This window comes from Narcine bancroftii, chromosome 7 (genome assembly GCF_036971445.1).
Source record: "Narcine bancroftii isolate sNarBan1 chromosome 7, sNarBan1.hap1, whole genome shotgun sequence".
Classification (NCBI taxonomy): domain Eukaryota; kingdom Metazoa; phylum Chordata; class Chondrichthyes; order Torpediniformes; family Narcinidae; genus Narcine; species Narcine bancroftii.
Window position 1 is genome coordinate 10,277,408 of NC_091475.1, and position 14,321 is coordinate 10,291,728.

At 39.0% G+C, this 14,321-nt stretch overlaps 1 protein-coding gene across 1 annotated transcript in view; it reads left to right on the forward strand.

Moving 5' to 3' along the window:
* The window catches only part of LOC138738496 (interferon alpha/beta receptor 2-like), a 44,527-nt gene that overhangs the window by 21,312 nt on the left and 8,894 nt on the right, over window positions 1-14,321 (forward strand). The window contains exons 4-6 of the mRNA XM_069888791.1: window positions 7,146-7,324; window positions 10,038-10,219; window positions 12,622-12,787. Coding sequence (XP_069744892.1) covers window positions 7,146-7,324; window positions 10,038-10,219; window positions 12,622-12,787 — 527 coding nt within the window. The remainder of the gene's footprint in view (window positions 1-7,145; window positions 7,325-10,037; window positions 10,220-12,621; window positions 12,788-14,321) is intronic.

The following is a 14,321-nucleotide window of genomic DNA, read 5'->3' on the forward strand; positions in this document are numbered from 1 at the left end:
CTTCTTCTTCCTCTGGGTTGACCATCTGTTGTTTCTTTGGTGCCCTTTCCTCCTCTTCTTTCTTGTTTCTATTGTCTTCTGTGGTCTCTTCTTGCTGCAGGTGTTCTGCAGCTGTCGTTGCCGGCTGTGGAGATCGACTCCCCAGCTGGTCCCCCCTCCCGTCGGTGTGTTTTTTTTCATGCGCATCGCGCATGCGCGAGGAGTCGCGCATGCGCGGTTGCGCACTTTTACTCTGCTCTGTGAGCCATTGTTGTAGTTCTTTTTCTACCGACCTGAGGTAGTGGGGTCTTCTCTCCTCAGCGGGCCTCTTCAGACAGGTAAGGCCTTCACCTTTTTCCTCCGTTGTCTTCTCTTCCTCTCTTCTTTCCGTTGATTTTGATTTTTCTCCTTTTGTCTCCATCTTCTTTCCACCTTTATACTCACTTTTCTTTAACTTGTATTTCTGTGCCTTTGTATTTTCTCTTGTTTTTCCCGACTTTTCTGGCGAGGGCTGGAGTTCACCGTCCGGCCACTACTCCATCACGTGACTCCTCCGCAATATCATTCTTAAATACAACATTGTTATTCTGAAAGAATAGGCCCAAGTTCAAGATTTCCTCACAGGGAAAATGTTCTCTCAGCACCTGCCTTATCATTCTCCCTCAGAATGTTGTGTTTCAATAAGATCACTGTGCATTCTTCTAATCTTCCAATGAGTGGAGATTCCAGTCTACTGAACATCATAAAATGAGCTGTTTATTCCAGGGTTTAATTAATCTTGCAGACTTTTCGTGAACTACATTTGATGGAGCAGGACATCCTCAGTTTTGTATTCTTCCCCCTTTGCCAAAACAAAAGGACGGCTTCCCGCTTCCCTTATAAATGACTTGCTTCACCTATATGCTAATTTGTTTAATATAGTAACATATCCACATCTCTACAACAGTGCTCTCTAATTGATCTCTGTTTGAATGCATAAATTTTCTGTTTTCCTACCTGTGTAGATAACCTAATTTGCCAAATTATTGTGTATATATCCCAAGTTTTTGTTTGTTGCTTAACCTATTTTTTTTATAGCTTTACAACTTACGCTCCTCCTGCTGCAGCAAATTTTCTGCTCTTTATTTCTCAATCATAATGTAGATTGTAAATAATTGCCTCAGCAATGAATGTTCAGCACTCCACCAGTTGCAATTTATGAAGTAGAAAATAATTAATCTCCTCTATTTGTTTTCCAAATTGCTCTATTAGCCACTGCCAACCTTTGTCCCCCTCTGACATTGTACACTAACCTTTTGCATGGCACCTCATCAAATGCCACTTAGGAAACTGCATAATCAAATCTAGTGTTTATCCTTTATCTACAAGGCTTGTTTCATCCTCAAAGAAGTCCAATATTTGTTATGTGTTTTTTTTTTTCTCTCTTGTAATCAAGCAGTCAATGTAATTTTGTATAATATGACTTTCTGAAAGTCCTGTTTTAATAATAAATATTGTCTCATTTTGGCTCCCTCATTCTTTTGGAATAGAAGCACTGTATCTCATTTTTCCAATCTGCAGAGACCATTCCACCATCTAGGAAACTTAATTTCACCAAATTGCATCCATATTTGATCTAGTCACTTTGACGTATCAATCGTGCAGGGCATTAGGTCAAGGAACCTGTCATTCATTAATCTCATTGGTTTGATAAGTTAAGTCACTGAAACGTTCTTCCATTTTCATCCCTAGATTTGTAGCAGGAATGCATATCTTTATCATTTTCTACCATGATGGCAGATATGAACTAGTTGGACCAAGTCCCTTGCTTCATCTAAGGGACAAACTTGGTACTCTTTGTTCTATACTTATGGCAATTCGTTGGATTTTTTTTTGTTTCCTCGCATGATTTGCTTTCTTTTTTTTAAGTTGTTATCTCTTAATCATTGAACCTATTCTAATCTTTGCAAAAACATTTGTAACTTCTTTCAACTTGATGCCATTCTCAGATTTTTTTAATTAGCTGAAACTTAGTCATCCTTCTGTAATCTTTATTTCTCAGTGGAATTTATCTTTGAGAATTATTAAATATCTTATGTTAACTACAGCTTATCTATCATGCATTTTGATTTACTTCCCATACATTTTGGACAACTCTTCCTTCAAACTTTTATGATTACTATTAATGTTTAAAATAAAATTGCCTGCTGGATGCAAACTTCATCGTGCAATAAATCATTTTTCTTCAGGAGGTCCTTTACAATAAGATTGTTGCTTAATCCTGTCACACGTCATGAGATGTGAAATACCCCCACTTGGTTTTCTTGTATATTTCTCTGAGAGATTTTACTGAATAAACAAAGAAGTCTTTCTTTTTTAAATTTTTGTAATTTTTCACACTGTGAACCATATCAATCAAAATACATACATTTTCCTCTTAAATATACACAGTGGCATTTTCTCCCCTTTTTTCCCCCTACCTTCCCACCCACCCCTCTCCAAACCCATTAAATGTTCAACATACACAATACAATGAAACCATTAAACAATTTCATCACACAATGAAAATAAACAAGAAAATTGTTTCATCTACTTTTACACATTCGATCAAGTCATTTTGTCTTTTTATCATTTTAAGGGGTGGAGGTCCGAGGCAAGCCCTCTCTGTTATGTTCCATGTATGGTTCCCAAACTTGATCAAATAATGTGACTTTATTTTTTAAATTATATGTTATTTTTTCCAATGGAATACATTTATTCATTTCTTTGTACAATTGCTGTACTCTCAGGCTCTCTTCTGATTTCTAAGTTGACATTATACACAGCTAAGGCTATCATAATAAATCTTTTTTGCACTTCATCCAGTTTGAGGGCTAATTCTTTACTTCTTATATTACTTAGAAGAAAGAACTCTGGATTTTTTGGTATGTTGCTTTTTGTGATTTTATTTAATACCTGATTTAGATCTTCCCAAAACTTTTCCACTTTCTCACTTGCCCAAATTGCATGCACTGTTGCTCCCATTTCCTTCTTACAGCGAAAACATCTATCTGATAATGTTGGATCCCATTTATTTAACTTTTGGGGCGTGATATATAACCTGTGTAACTAATTATACTGTATCATGTGTAACCTTGTGTTTATTATATTCTTCATAGTTCCAGAACATAACTTTTCCCATATTTCATTTTTTATCTTTATGTTTAAATCTTTTTCCCACTTTTGTTTGGGTTTATAGCTTATTTCATAATTTTCCTTATCTTGCAGCTTGATGTACATGTTCGTTATAAATCTTTTTATTATCATTGTTTCTGTAATCAGATATTCAAAGCTGCTTTCTTTTGGTAATCTCAGTCTGTTTCCTTATCCTTTAAGTAGGCTTTCAGTTGATGGTATGCAAACATTGTACCATGAGTTATTCCATATTTGTACTTCATTTGTTCAAATGTTAATAAATTATTTACCAAAAAACAATTTTCTATTCTTTTAATTCCTTTTCTCTCCCATTCTCTAAAGGAGAGGTTATCTATTGTAAAAGGGATTAGCTGATTTTGTGTCAATATTAATTTTGGTAGTTGGTCATTTGTTTTTCTTTCCTTTCTAAGTGAATCTTCTTCCATATATTGAGTAAATGATGCAGTACTGGTGAGCTTTTATATTGCACCAGCTTTTCATCCCACTTATAAAGTATATGTTCCGGTCCCTTCTCCCCTATTTTATCTAGCTCTAGCTTAGTCCAATCTGGTTTTTCCCTTGTCTGATAAAAATCTGATAAATACCTTAATTGTGCGGCTCTATAATAATTTCTAAAGTTTGATAACTACAAACCACCTTGGTTGTACCTCTCTGTTAATTTATATAACGCTATCCTCGGTTTCCCCCCTTTCCACAAAAATTTCCTTATTATTCTCTTTCATTCATTAAAGAATTTCTCTATTAAGTGAATTGGCAATGATTGAACTAAACAATGAAGTCTTCCTGAAGTGACTCTTGCCAATTTGCATCATGACATTGGTATTAAAAAAAAAAACAAGCACCCATAATTATTGATGAACCTTTCTCAATTTGTACTACCTACAACAGTGTAGCTGCTGGTAGGAAATCTTTGGTCAACTACCAATGAATTCCACCACCCCACTCTCCCCCCAACACCGCCTCCCCACCCCAACTCCGTGTTCTCACTTATCTATACCAAAGTATGAATGAAGATTATCTCACAATTGTACAGAAACTCATTTATTAACAGTCCACCCTTGCCTCATTTCCTTTTCTGTATGTCCATTTGACACATCAAGTGCTCCAGAATATCGAGTTCCTATCCTGGTCACAATGAAATGACTGCTACGGTTCCAACAGTTTTGTGGTCATATCCTATTCTTTGTGCAATTCATTAATTGATAGTGCTATGAAAACTGCATTCAATTGTGTACTTTATATATCTCATACCTAAATGAAGGGCTCAAGCCCGAAATGTTGGTTCTTTGCTTTAAAAAGTTCACTGTTTGACCTGCTGAGTTACTCCAGCTTTGGGCTTTTGCTTTTACTTTTACATTTAGTCTTTTTTGCCATTTGTGGAATTTGCATTTTTACCGACTTTAAAATTGCTTGTATTTTCCTGTTTCTAAATTATACCCCTTCCCCTTGACCTAGTCAAAAAAAAGCCCTCTCGTTCTTTCTCTGTTCTGTATTTGCTTCCATTTTCACACCTATTTGAAGCTGTACCTAAAGGCAGCCAGATCTTTTGTTCATATCTGAACCCTGCTCCAATTTTTTTTTGAAGTCTGCATGAAACCTAACGCTTTGATTATTATTTGATTCAGCATCTATGCTTTTATTTCTTGTGGGCTTTGATATATTTGTTTGCATAATTTGATTGCCCTGTGTAGAAGCAGTTTCAAGAATTCTACTTGTACCTGTACTGGAATTTAGAGTAAATTTGGTTTGTACATGCGTAAAATATTCACTTATAACAAATTTCTAATACATCCAATTAAAAAACTTCATAATTATGATATGCCATAATATTTCTCCAATCTGTCACAAGAATGTATTGAAATAGAAACACAGATTTTATTGGAGTGAAACTAAACTACTCGTATTAAATGGCAATATCTTGCGATAGCAGTTGATGCAGAACCTTGTCAGTGATTTAGCAAGTCTCCATAGACCTTCGTGATGCCATCATCATCACCCTGCACAAAAACAAAGGCGAGAAATCAGACTCCTCAAACTACAGGGGAATCACGCTGCTCTCCATTGCAGGCAAAATCATCGCTAGGATTCTCCTAAATAGAATAATACCTAGTGTCGCCGAGAATGTTCTCCCAGAATCACAGTGCGGCTTTCGCGCAAACAGAGCAACTACTTACATGGTCTCTGCCCTCAGACAGCTCCAAGAAAAGTGCAGAGAACAAAACAAAGGACTCTACATCACCTTTGTTGACCTCACCAAAGCCTTCGACACCGTGAGCAGGAAAGGGCTTTGGCAAATACTAGAGCACCTCGGATATGCCCCAAAGTTCCTCAACATGGTTATCCAACTGCACGAAAACCAAAAAGGTCGGGTCAGATATAACAATGAGCACTCTGAACCCTTCTCCATTAACAATGGCGTGAAGCAAGGCTACGTTCTCGCACCAACCCTCTTTTCAATCTTCTTCAGCATGATGCTGAACCAAGCCATGAAAGACCTCAACAATGAAGACGCTGTTTACATCCGGTACCGCACGGATGGCAGTCTCTTCAATCTGAGGCGCCTGAAAGCTCACACCAAGACACAAGAGAAACTTGTCGGTGAACTACTCTTTGCAGACGATGCCGCTTTAGCTGCCCATTCAGAGCCAGCTCTTCAGCGCTTGACGTCCTGTTTTGCGGAAACTGCCAAAATGTTTGGCCTGGAAGTTAGCCTGAAGAAGACTGAGGTCCTCCATCAGCCAGCTCCCCACCATGACTACCAGCCCCCCCACATCTCCATCGGGCACACAAAACTCAAAACGGTCAACCAGTTTACCTATCTCGGCTGCACCATTTCATCAGATGCAAGGATCGACAACGAGATAGACAACAGACTCGCCAAGGCAAATAGCCCGTTTGGAAGACTACACAAAAGAGTCTGGAAAAACAACCAACTGAAAAACCTCACAAAGATAAGCGTATACAGAGCCGTTGTTATACCCACACTCCTGTTCGGCTCCGAATCATGGGTCCTCTACCGGCATCACCTACGGCTCCTAGAACGCTTCCACCAGCGTTGTCTCTGCTCCATCCTCAACATTCATTGGAGCGACTTCATCCCTAACATCGAAGTACTCGAGATGGCAGAGGCCGACAGCATCGAATCCACGCTGTTGAAGATCCAACTGCGCTGGGTAGGTCACGTCTCCAGAATGGAGGACCATCGCCTTCCCAAGATCGTGTTACATGGTGAGCTCTCCACTGGCCATCGTGTCAGAGGTGCACCAAAGAAGAGGTACAAGGACTGCCTAAAGAAATCTCTTGGTGCCTGCCCCATTGACCAGCGCCAGTGGGCTGATCTCGCCTCCAACCATGCATCTTGGCGCCTCACAGTTCGGCGGGCAGCAACCTCCTTTGAAGAAGACCGCAGAGCCCACCTCACTGACAAAAGACAAAGGAGGAAACACCCAACTCCAACCAACAAATTTTCCCCTGCAACCGTGTCTGCCTGTCCCGCATCAGCCACAAACGAGCCTGCAGCTGACGTGGGCATTTACCCCTCCATAAATCTTCATCCGCGAAGCCAAGCCAAAGAAAAGAAGAATAGACAATGTGTTTGCATTTCTTCTTCATAATTGGTAGGAAATAGCTAAAATGTTATTCCTAGTTACTTAGCAACTAGTGTCCTGAAAATGTTTACTTGGTTACATGAAATGTATGGAATGCAAAACTAGAAGTAATGCTCACCAGCTGGAAACTAACTGACCTAAAATGAACTATTTTTTTGTCGTTGTTTTGTAATTTCCTTTTTTTTTCATTTTTCATTTTGTTTTTTTTAATCCGCATCAATTTTAAAATAATAAACTTAATTTTACTTGTAACCTTTCGTATACTTTGCTGTATACCTTCAAAGGACTTTTGGCAGACAGACATTTGCAGTACAATCTGTGGAAGTTTCTTTGACAGTGATGCATCTAATATATTCAAATTATTTGTTCATAAATTCCAAATAGTACACCAGATCGGTCGTTTCCTGCTGAAAACTGTTTACTGATCAGGAACAGAACATGTGATCTAACAGACGACTTTAGTGACATCCATGGGAATTACTGGCCAAGAGTCAAAGTGGTTCTAGAAATGGATGAATCTAATTGGACTACCATGGACATTCCCTTTCAACCATATGACCATAGTAAGTTAACTTTCCTAGCTCTTGCATACAGTTTTTCTTGGCCTGTCATGTACTGCTTGTAATTTTAATTATTTTGTGGAAATGGATTAAAAATAATTTAAATTATGTAAATAGTGTAAATTATTACACGATCTAACTCTGTTCCTCAAGAGCAGCAGTTCTCAACTGGGTGGTCCACAGCAGTGACTAATGTTATTGAAATCTCAAAACAAAACCAAGGGCCGCATGGTTAGCGTAGTAGCTAATGCAACACTGTTACAGCCCCAGCAACTTGGGTTCGAATCCAATGCTGTGTATAAAGAGTTTGTAAGTTCTCCTTGTGTCTACATGGACTTTCCACGGTTGCTCCGCTTTCCTTCCACCCTTCAAAATCTACAGGGGTTATAGGTCAATTGGGTGGGACAGCCTGTTACCCTGCTGTATGCCTCAATCTAAAATTCCCACGAAACAACAAAAATCCCTCAATGGACCTGAAAGGGGCTTGAGCTTGCCAACAACTCCCCCACCCCAACCCCCACTGAGGATTTATTATAGGTGGTCTGCAGTTAGTAAAGATATACTTTACGATCTATAAAAAGTAATCTTCTGGATGAAGTGGAGATTACGGAATAGAATCCAATCAATGAGGAATGTCAAATCTGAAACAGGGTTTTAATGACACCTGTGACATAGAAGGCAGCAAAGCTTCACTTCCAGATGAGTCATTGGATTCTATGCCCACTTTCACCACCAGAACAAGGAGGGACTATTGTGCACTTCATGTCTCCTGATTATCCTTTACCGTCAGTATCTGTAGATGGCGTGCGGGCTGCTTTCAGAAGAGTGAATTCAAGGAAAACATCTGGTCCGGACCAGGGTACCCAGCTGTGTACTGAAAACCTGTGCTGACCAACTAGATATTGTATTCGTAAATATCTTCATCCTCTCACTCCAACAGTGCATGGTACCCCACGTGTTTCAAACAGGCTTTAATTGTACCTATGCCCAAGAGGTGTGTGGTAACCTGCCTAAACAATTATCAAGCAGTGGCACTTGTATCCACAGTGATGAAGTGTTTTGAGAGGCTGATATTGAAGTATATCCGTTCCTGTCGGAACAGTCACTTGGATCCGTTCTCAATTTGCCTATGGTAGCAACAGGTCTATGGAAGATGCCATATTATTGACTCATCACAAAACCCTGGGACATCTGGACAGCAAAGATGCTTACATCAGCATGCCCTTTATTGATTACAGCTCAGTATTCAATATCATCATCCCCTCAAAGCTAATCAGTTAACTCCCAACACCCGGGCCTCAATACAACATTGTGCAATTGATTCCTGGATTTCCTCACCTCTAGACCCCAGTCAGTGCAGATTGGCAAAAGCATTGGCTCCTCCACAATCTCCATCAACACCAGAATACCACAGGATTGCATACTTAGCTCCTTGCTTTACTCACTCTATACCTTTGTGTGGCTAGGTACAATAAGTATCGCAGTAGTGGACTGTGGTCAATGAGTCAGCACACAGGAGTGAGATTGAAAACCTGGCTGAATGGTGTACTAAAATGAATGGTGACTCAATGTCAACAAGACAAAGGAACTGATTACAGACTTGAGGAAAGGAAAACCAATGGTATATGACCCAGTAATTGTTGGGGGATCAGTGGTGGAGTGGGTCAGCCACTTCAAATTCCTGGGTGTCACTATCTTGGAGGACCAGTTCTGAACCTACCATATAAATGTTATTATGAAGAAAATACGACAGCACCTCTACTTCCTCCGCAGTCTTCAGATACTCTGTATATCATCGGAAACCTTGGCAAACGTTTACAGATGTGTGGTGGAAAGTGTGCTTATTGGCTCCATCAATGCTTGGATTGGGAGCACCAATACCTCTGAGCTAAAAAAATACTCCAAAAGGTAGTGAGCCCAGCTCAGTACATCACAGACAAAACTCTCCCCACCATTGAGCATATCTACACAGAATGTCGGAGAGCAGCATCAATTAGCAAGTTTGCACACCACCGAGGACATGCTCTGTTCTCGCTGCAGCAATCAGGAAAGAGATGCTGGCACCACTGGACTCGTACTACCAGGTTCAGGAATAGTTACTACCCCTCACCTATCAGACGTTGAACAATAGGGAATAACTAATCTCATTTACAGACATATTTAAGGACTCATGCTCATTATTTATTACTGTATATTTATATTTACATCTGCAATTGAACAGTTTATAGTTACGGTATAGAAATTTCTATGCCTGGCCCACAGAAGAAAGAATCTCAGGATTGCATGTGACATCATGTACATACTCTTGACAATAAATTTGAACTTGAGGTGATCAGTGGATGGAAAAAAATGTTGAGAACTACTGCTTTAAGAACATCTGAAAAAGAATATAAAACTGATTTTTGTCTGTTTGGATTGGTTCTTCCCAGACTTGAGATCATTTTTCAATTGGATGGTATTGACTGAGTTTTGTACCCTTTTTAAAAAAAAATTAACTATATTTCAGTTGATTTGATAGCAAGTTCATTCGATATGTAAGAAACGTTTAAATAGAAATTCAGTCACAAAAACTTGCTCTGTTTTTGTAATCTGATGTATCTGAATTTTTGAAACTATCCAAGTTGGTGATAGAAAAGCTATTATTTCTGTTTAAGCCTGCTGAATCAAAATGTTTGAAAGTTCAAAGTATTTTTCTTGTTTTATTTTTCTCTTGCAGCACGCATACGACCAATTAAAGTTCAGCTCGTGGAGTTTCCACTTGGAGTTCTTTCTCTTACTTTTGATATTGCAGCACCTCCACCACTTATTTCACACAACTTAAATGTCAAATCACTCATGGATATCTACATGAGATTACAATATCACATTGTAGCCTATAAAGATGGAAAATTGGAAAAGGTAGGTTTAAAAAAAGCTCAATAATAGTCACACATTTTCGTCCAAAAATTCTGAAATACTGAATTTAATTTTCAGAATAGCATTCTAGAATGAACAAAGCTTTTAAATTATATTTCAAGATTGATTGTTTATGATTATTTTGTTTCCTCTCGAGATATTGCCACCCCCCCACCCCCCCCCCCCCCCCCCCACACTGACCAATCACTCCTTCCCCTCCCTTTGGCAAGTAAAAACATTGCTGAAAACTGCAGAGGATAATGTGATTTGTAAAACTAGTCCATTCTGAATTATTATAATTTGATTGCGTTTAAATGACATGCAGGGTGCTTTAAATTTTAAATAAAAATCATTTTTTTAAATGTGTTTATTAGATAACAATATCCTGCAATGGAAATACACATTCATTTATTCTTCGTCAAAAATATCTACTTTGTCAGCATATGCCTTCTGAACTTTGGATGTGCTTCTGTTCTTTTTGTTTCCAGTTCTTTAATAGGCTGACATATCAGCCTGACATATCAGGAGAACATGAACTTGTGCGCTGTGCACAATTTAAACTATTGTTGCATTGGGGGACAATTTTGTGGCTTGTTTTTTTACACCATTTTAAAAGTTAACTGTTTTGCACTGTTCAGGATTTTGAGCAGTTTAACAGTGATTAATGAGCATGAATTAATGAGCTGCTTGTTCTACGACTTTGAGCCCAGTTTGTCGTGGAGTGTATCCATATCTTAAATTTAGTATTTTTATTCCAAAACTACAAAACTGGGTGTTAAATAATCCATACCTATTATATGGTATACTTGCTCATCAACATTCGTTCTGATCTGGCCCCTGAGTACAAGATAATGCTTCCAAGGTAACTTTTGAGGTTTAGGCATTTAACAAAGATTGGCAGCAGTCTACCATAACTGAGAGTTCTGCAGTAGTTAATATTCAACCAAGAGTGATGCATCTCTTCCAGATGAGCTCAAGTCCTTCTGTACTTCTTCAAAAGGAAAAATAATGATGCACCCCTAGATCCTGGCAACTCTGCTCTCAGTGTCTGAGGCTGACGTGAAAAGAATCTTCAAGAGGGTGAAACCTCAAAGCATCCAGCTCAGGTGGTTGCGCCCTCTAATCCTGCACTAATCAGCTAGAGTTTTTCCAGGCATTTACAACCTTGCATTTTTCCCAGCCTGCTTCAAAAGGTCATCCATCATCCTGGTGCCCAAGAAGGTGACCTGCCTCGACGAATATCAGCTCTTGTGGTGAAGTGAAAAATTGGTTATCGAGCAAAATAACTCCTTCTCAGGAAGGACATGAACCCACTTCAATTCCCCTATTGTCACTACAGGTCAATGATAGTCGCCATCTTGCTGGCACTCCACTCCTCATTATATTATCTGGGCCACAGAAGCCCCTACACTATGCTGTTTGTTGACGACAGCTCAGCTTTTAACTCCTTTCTCCCAGCAAAACTTATGATCAGACTGGGAGATCTGGATTCTGTTTGTCCCTCAGCAATTAGGCAGACCAAAATTGGTGCAGATTGACAACATCATCTCTTCGCGGACCATCAATTCAGGCACCTCAAGGGTGCTCCCTGCTCCATTTCCTATGCATCCAAGAATATGTAGCCAAGTTCAGCTCCAAAACAAACTATAAATATGTTGATTACATCACCATCATTGGATGAATAATTGGAAACCATACAGGAGGGTGCTTGAGATTCTGGTTGGGTGATGGCAAAACAACAGACTTGCTCTTTAATGTTAACTAGACCAAAGAACTTATAGATTTTTTTTTAGGAGGGAAGGAGAGGCTGAGGGTTTACACGCTTGCTTTGTTGATAGGAAGGCAATGGAGAGGGTTAGTGCCTTCAAGTTCTTGGGAGTCCATTTATCAGTAGGCCTCTCCTGGACCCAGCAGATCAAGAAGACATCTGGAAAGCAGGCACACTGACATCTCTATTTTCTAAGAAATGTGAGGAGATTTGGCATGTCATCAAATACTCTCAAACTTCGACAGGGGTATTGTGCAAAATATACTGACTGATTGTATCATGATCTGGCTTGGTAATTTGAGTGTCGAAGAATGCAAAAGTTGCAAACAAAGCCAAGTCCATTATGGGCATCTGCCATCCATGGAAGATGTCTCTACAAGATGCTGCCTCAAGAAGGCACCCATCATCATAAATGACCCCCATCACTCTGGTCACAACTTCTTCTCACTCCTGCCTTCAGGAAGATGCAGGACCTGAAGTCCAACACCCTTAGTTTTTCATGAACAGATTTCCTCCCAATGACTATCAGGATCTTGAACCTCCCTTTACTCAGCATAGGAAAATCTGGCCTTTGAGTACAGATTTTGTAAATGTAGATCAATAATTAAATGTAACTCTGGTCTTTTTCTTTTAATAGTACAGAGAGCTGTTGAAAGTCACAAGTGAAACAAGTATTGAAGAAATATTTGAAAATCTGGAACCAAGCACAAAGTACTGCATCACAATAAATATATTTTACTTAAAGGAAGAACCCTATAGTCCTTTGGAAAGAAAATGTATAACCACACAACACACAAACAAAGGTGAGACTACAGATGGTAAATTAGCACAAGTTGACAGCAAGATAACATTCCAAAACACCAAATTGTAATTAAATGTAGCACCTTATTCTATCTGCATTTTACTTGATTACAATCACTATTGAAGGAAACATGATTTGCCAGTGCCAATTAAAATGTGCAAAATAATATGTCGGAGCAAATTTTGACCACTTTCCCCTCCCCCCCCCCCATTGGAAATTAATTGAATTTAATGGAACCCCAATTTGTCATCCTACTGAATGTGACACTTCTTTGATCTCAATGGAGAATGAAATAAGGTTTGATGTCAAACCAGGCTTGTATTGTTCCTAAAAATTTCCAGGAGGTAAATCAGATTTGTACTACTTAACATTCTACATGTAACATTGATATAAACCAAGTGCACCTGTAATGAATTTCACTGAAACATAATTAATATTGCTTGAAGTGAATATTCTTCCTTGAGAAGAATTTCCTGTGTCCTGGTTTGTAATCATACTTGTTGACTACATTGGAAGTGGAAAGGCACCTTTCTACTTTTCTCTGGCTGGTACTAACCATGTTGTTTTAATGATGGTTCTCTACATCCTTTTCTATGTTTTCCTATCTGGTATGCCAGGTAATAATCCTCTTTACAGCTCCAATGCTTCCCTCGACCCATATTCATGTTTGCTTGTATCAGGACGAGATTCAGGGAAGAAGGAAGCCATTTCAATTTTCATGCTTGTCAGCTCTTGCAAAGAATGGACACCAGTTAATTCCTGCAAACCCAGTTTTTATCCAATAAATCCTGCGTTTAGCTTATAGGTTCATACATATTTGCTAAACAAACATGGATCTGTGCTTTGGTATTTACACAGATGACATGGGTGACAATGACAAAGCTGGCATTTAATGGCCAACTCAAGATGCCCTCCTTGAAATACAGAGTTTTTGGGTCAGGAGTTCTTGGTAGTTGCCCATTGATTCTGAATGTACATCATTATGTTTCCAAACCAGTATAGTGTGTGATTTGGATAGAAACTTGAAAAGTAAAGTCATTTTTTGATGTTCTTTTAGATGGTAATATTTATGGCCAGGGCAATGCTTTCAAATATTCATGATGAATTGCTATTTTATTCAAATGTTTCACACTATTGATGTGTTTTGCTTTTGATGACAGAAATGAAAGTGTTTAGGGTGAGCCAGTTTGACCTGGATGGCATAAGCTTTTTGTATTGTACAAGTCGCACTCATCTAAGTAAATAAATTTATTTCATCAACTAGATTTTTGCCTGGTAGATGACAAATCTCATGATCTGTCACTCAGCACAGTAAATCTAAACTCTTGTTCTCACTTTTAAAGCAACAGTGGTTGTGTGGTTGGTTAAGTTGAGATTAAAACCAGTTTGTTAAGGATTTAGTAGTCTATTACTGGTGGAAATCAAGGAATGGTGGTTAGATTTTAGCTGCTTTCAGGTGCTCGGAAGCAGATAATGCTCCGGCAGACACAGCTGGGGGAGTGCAGCTGGGACGTTCAGGTGGCCACGGAGAAGAT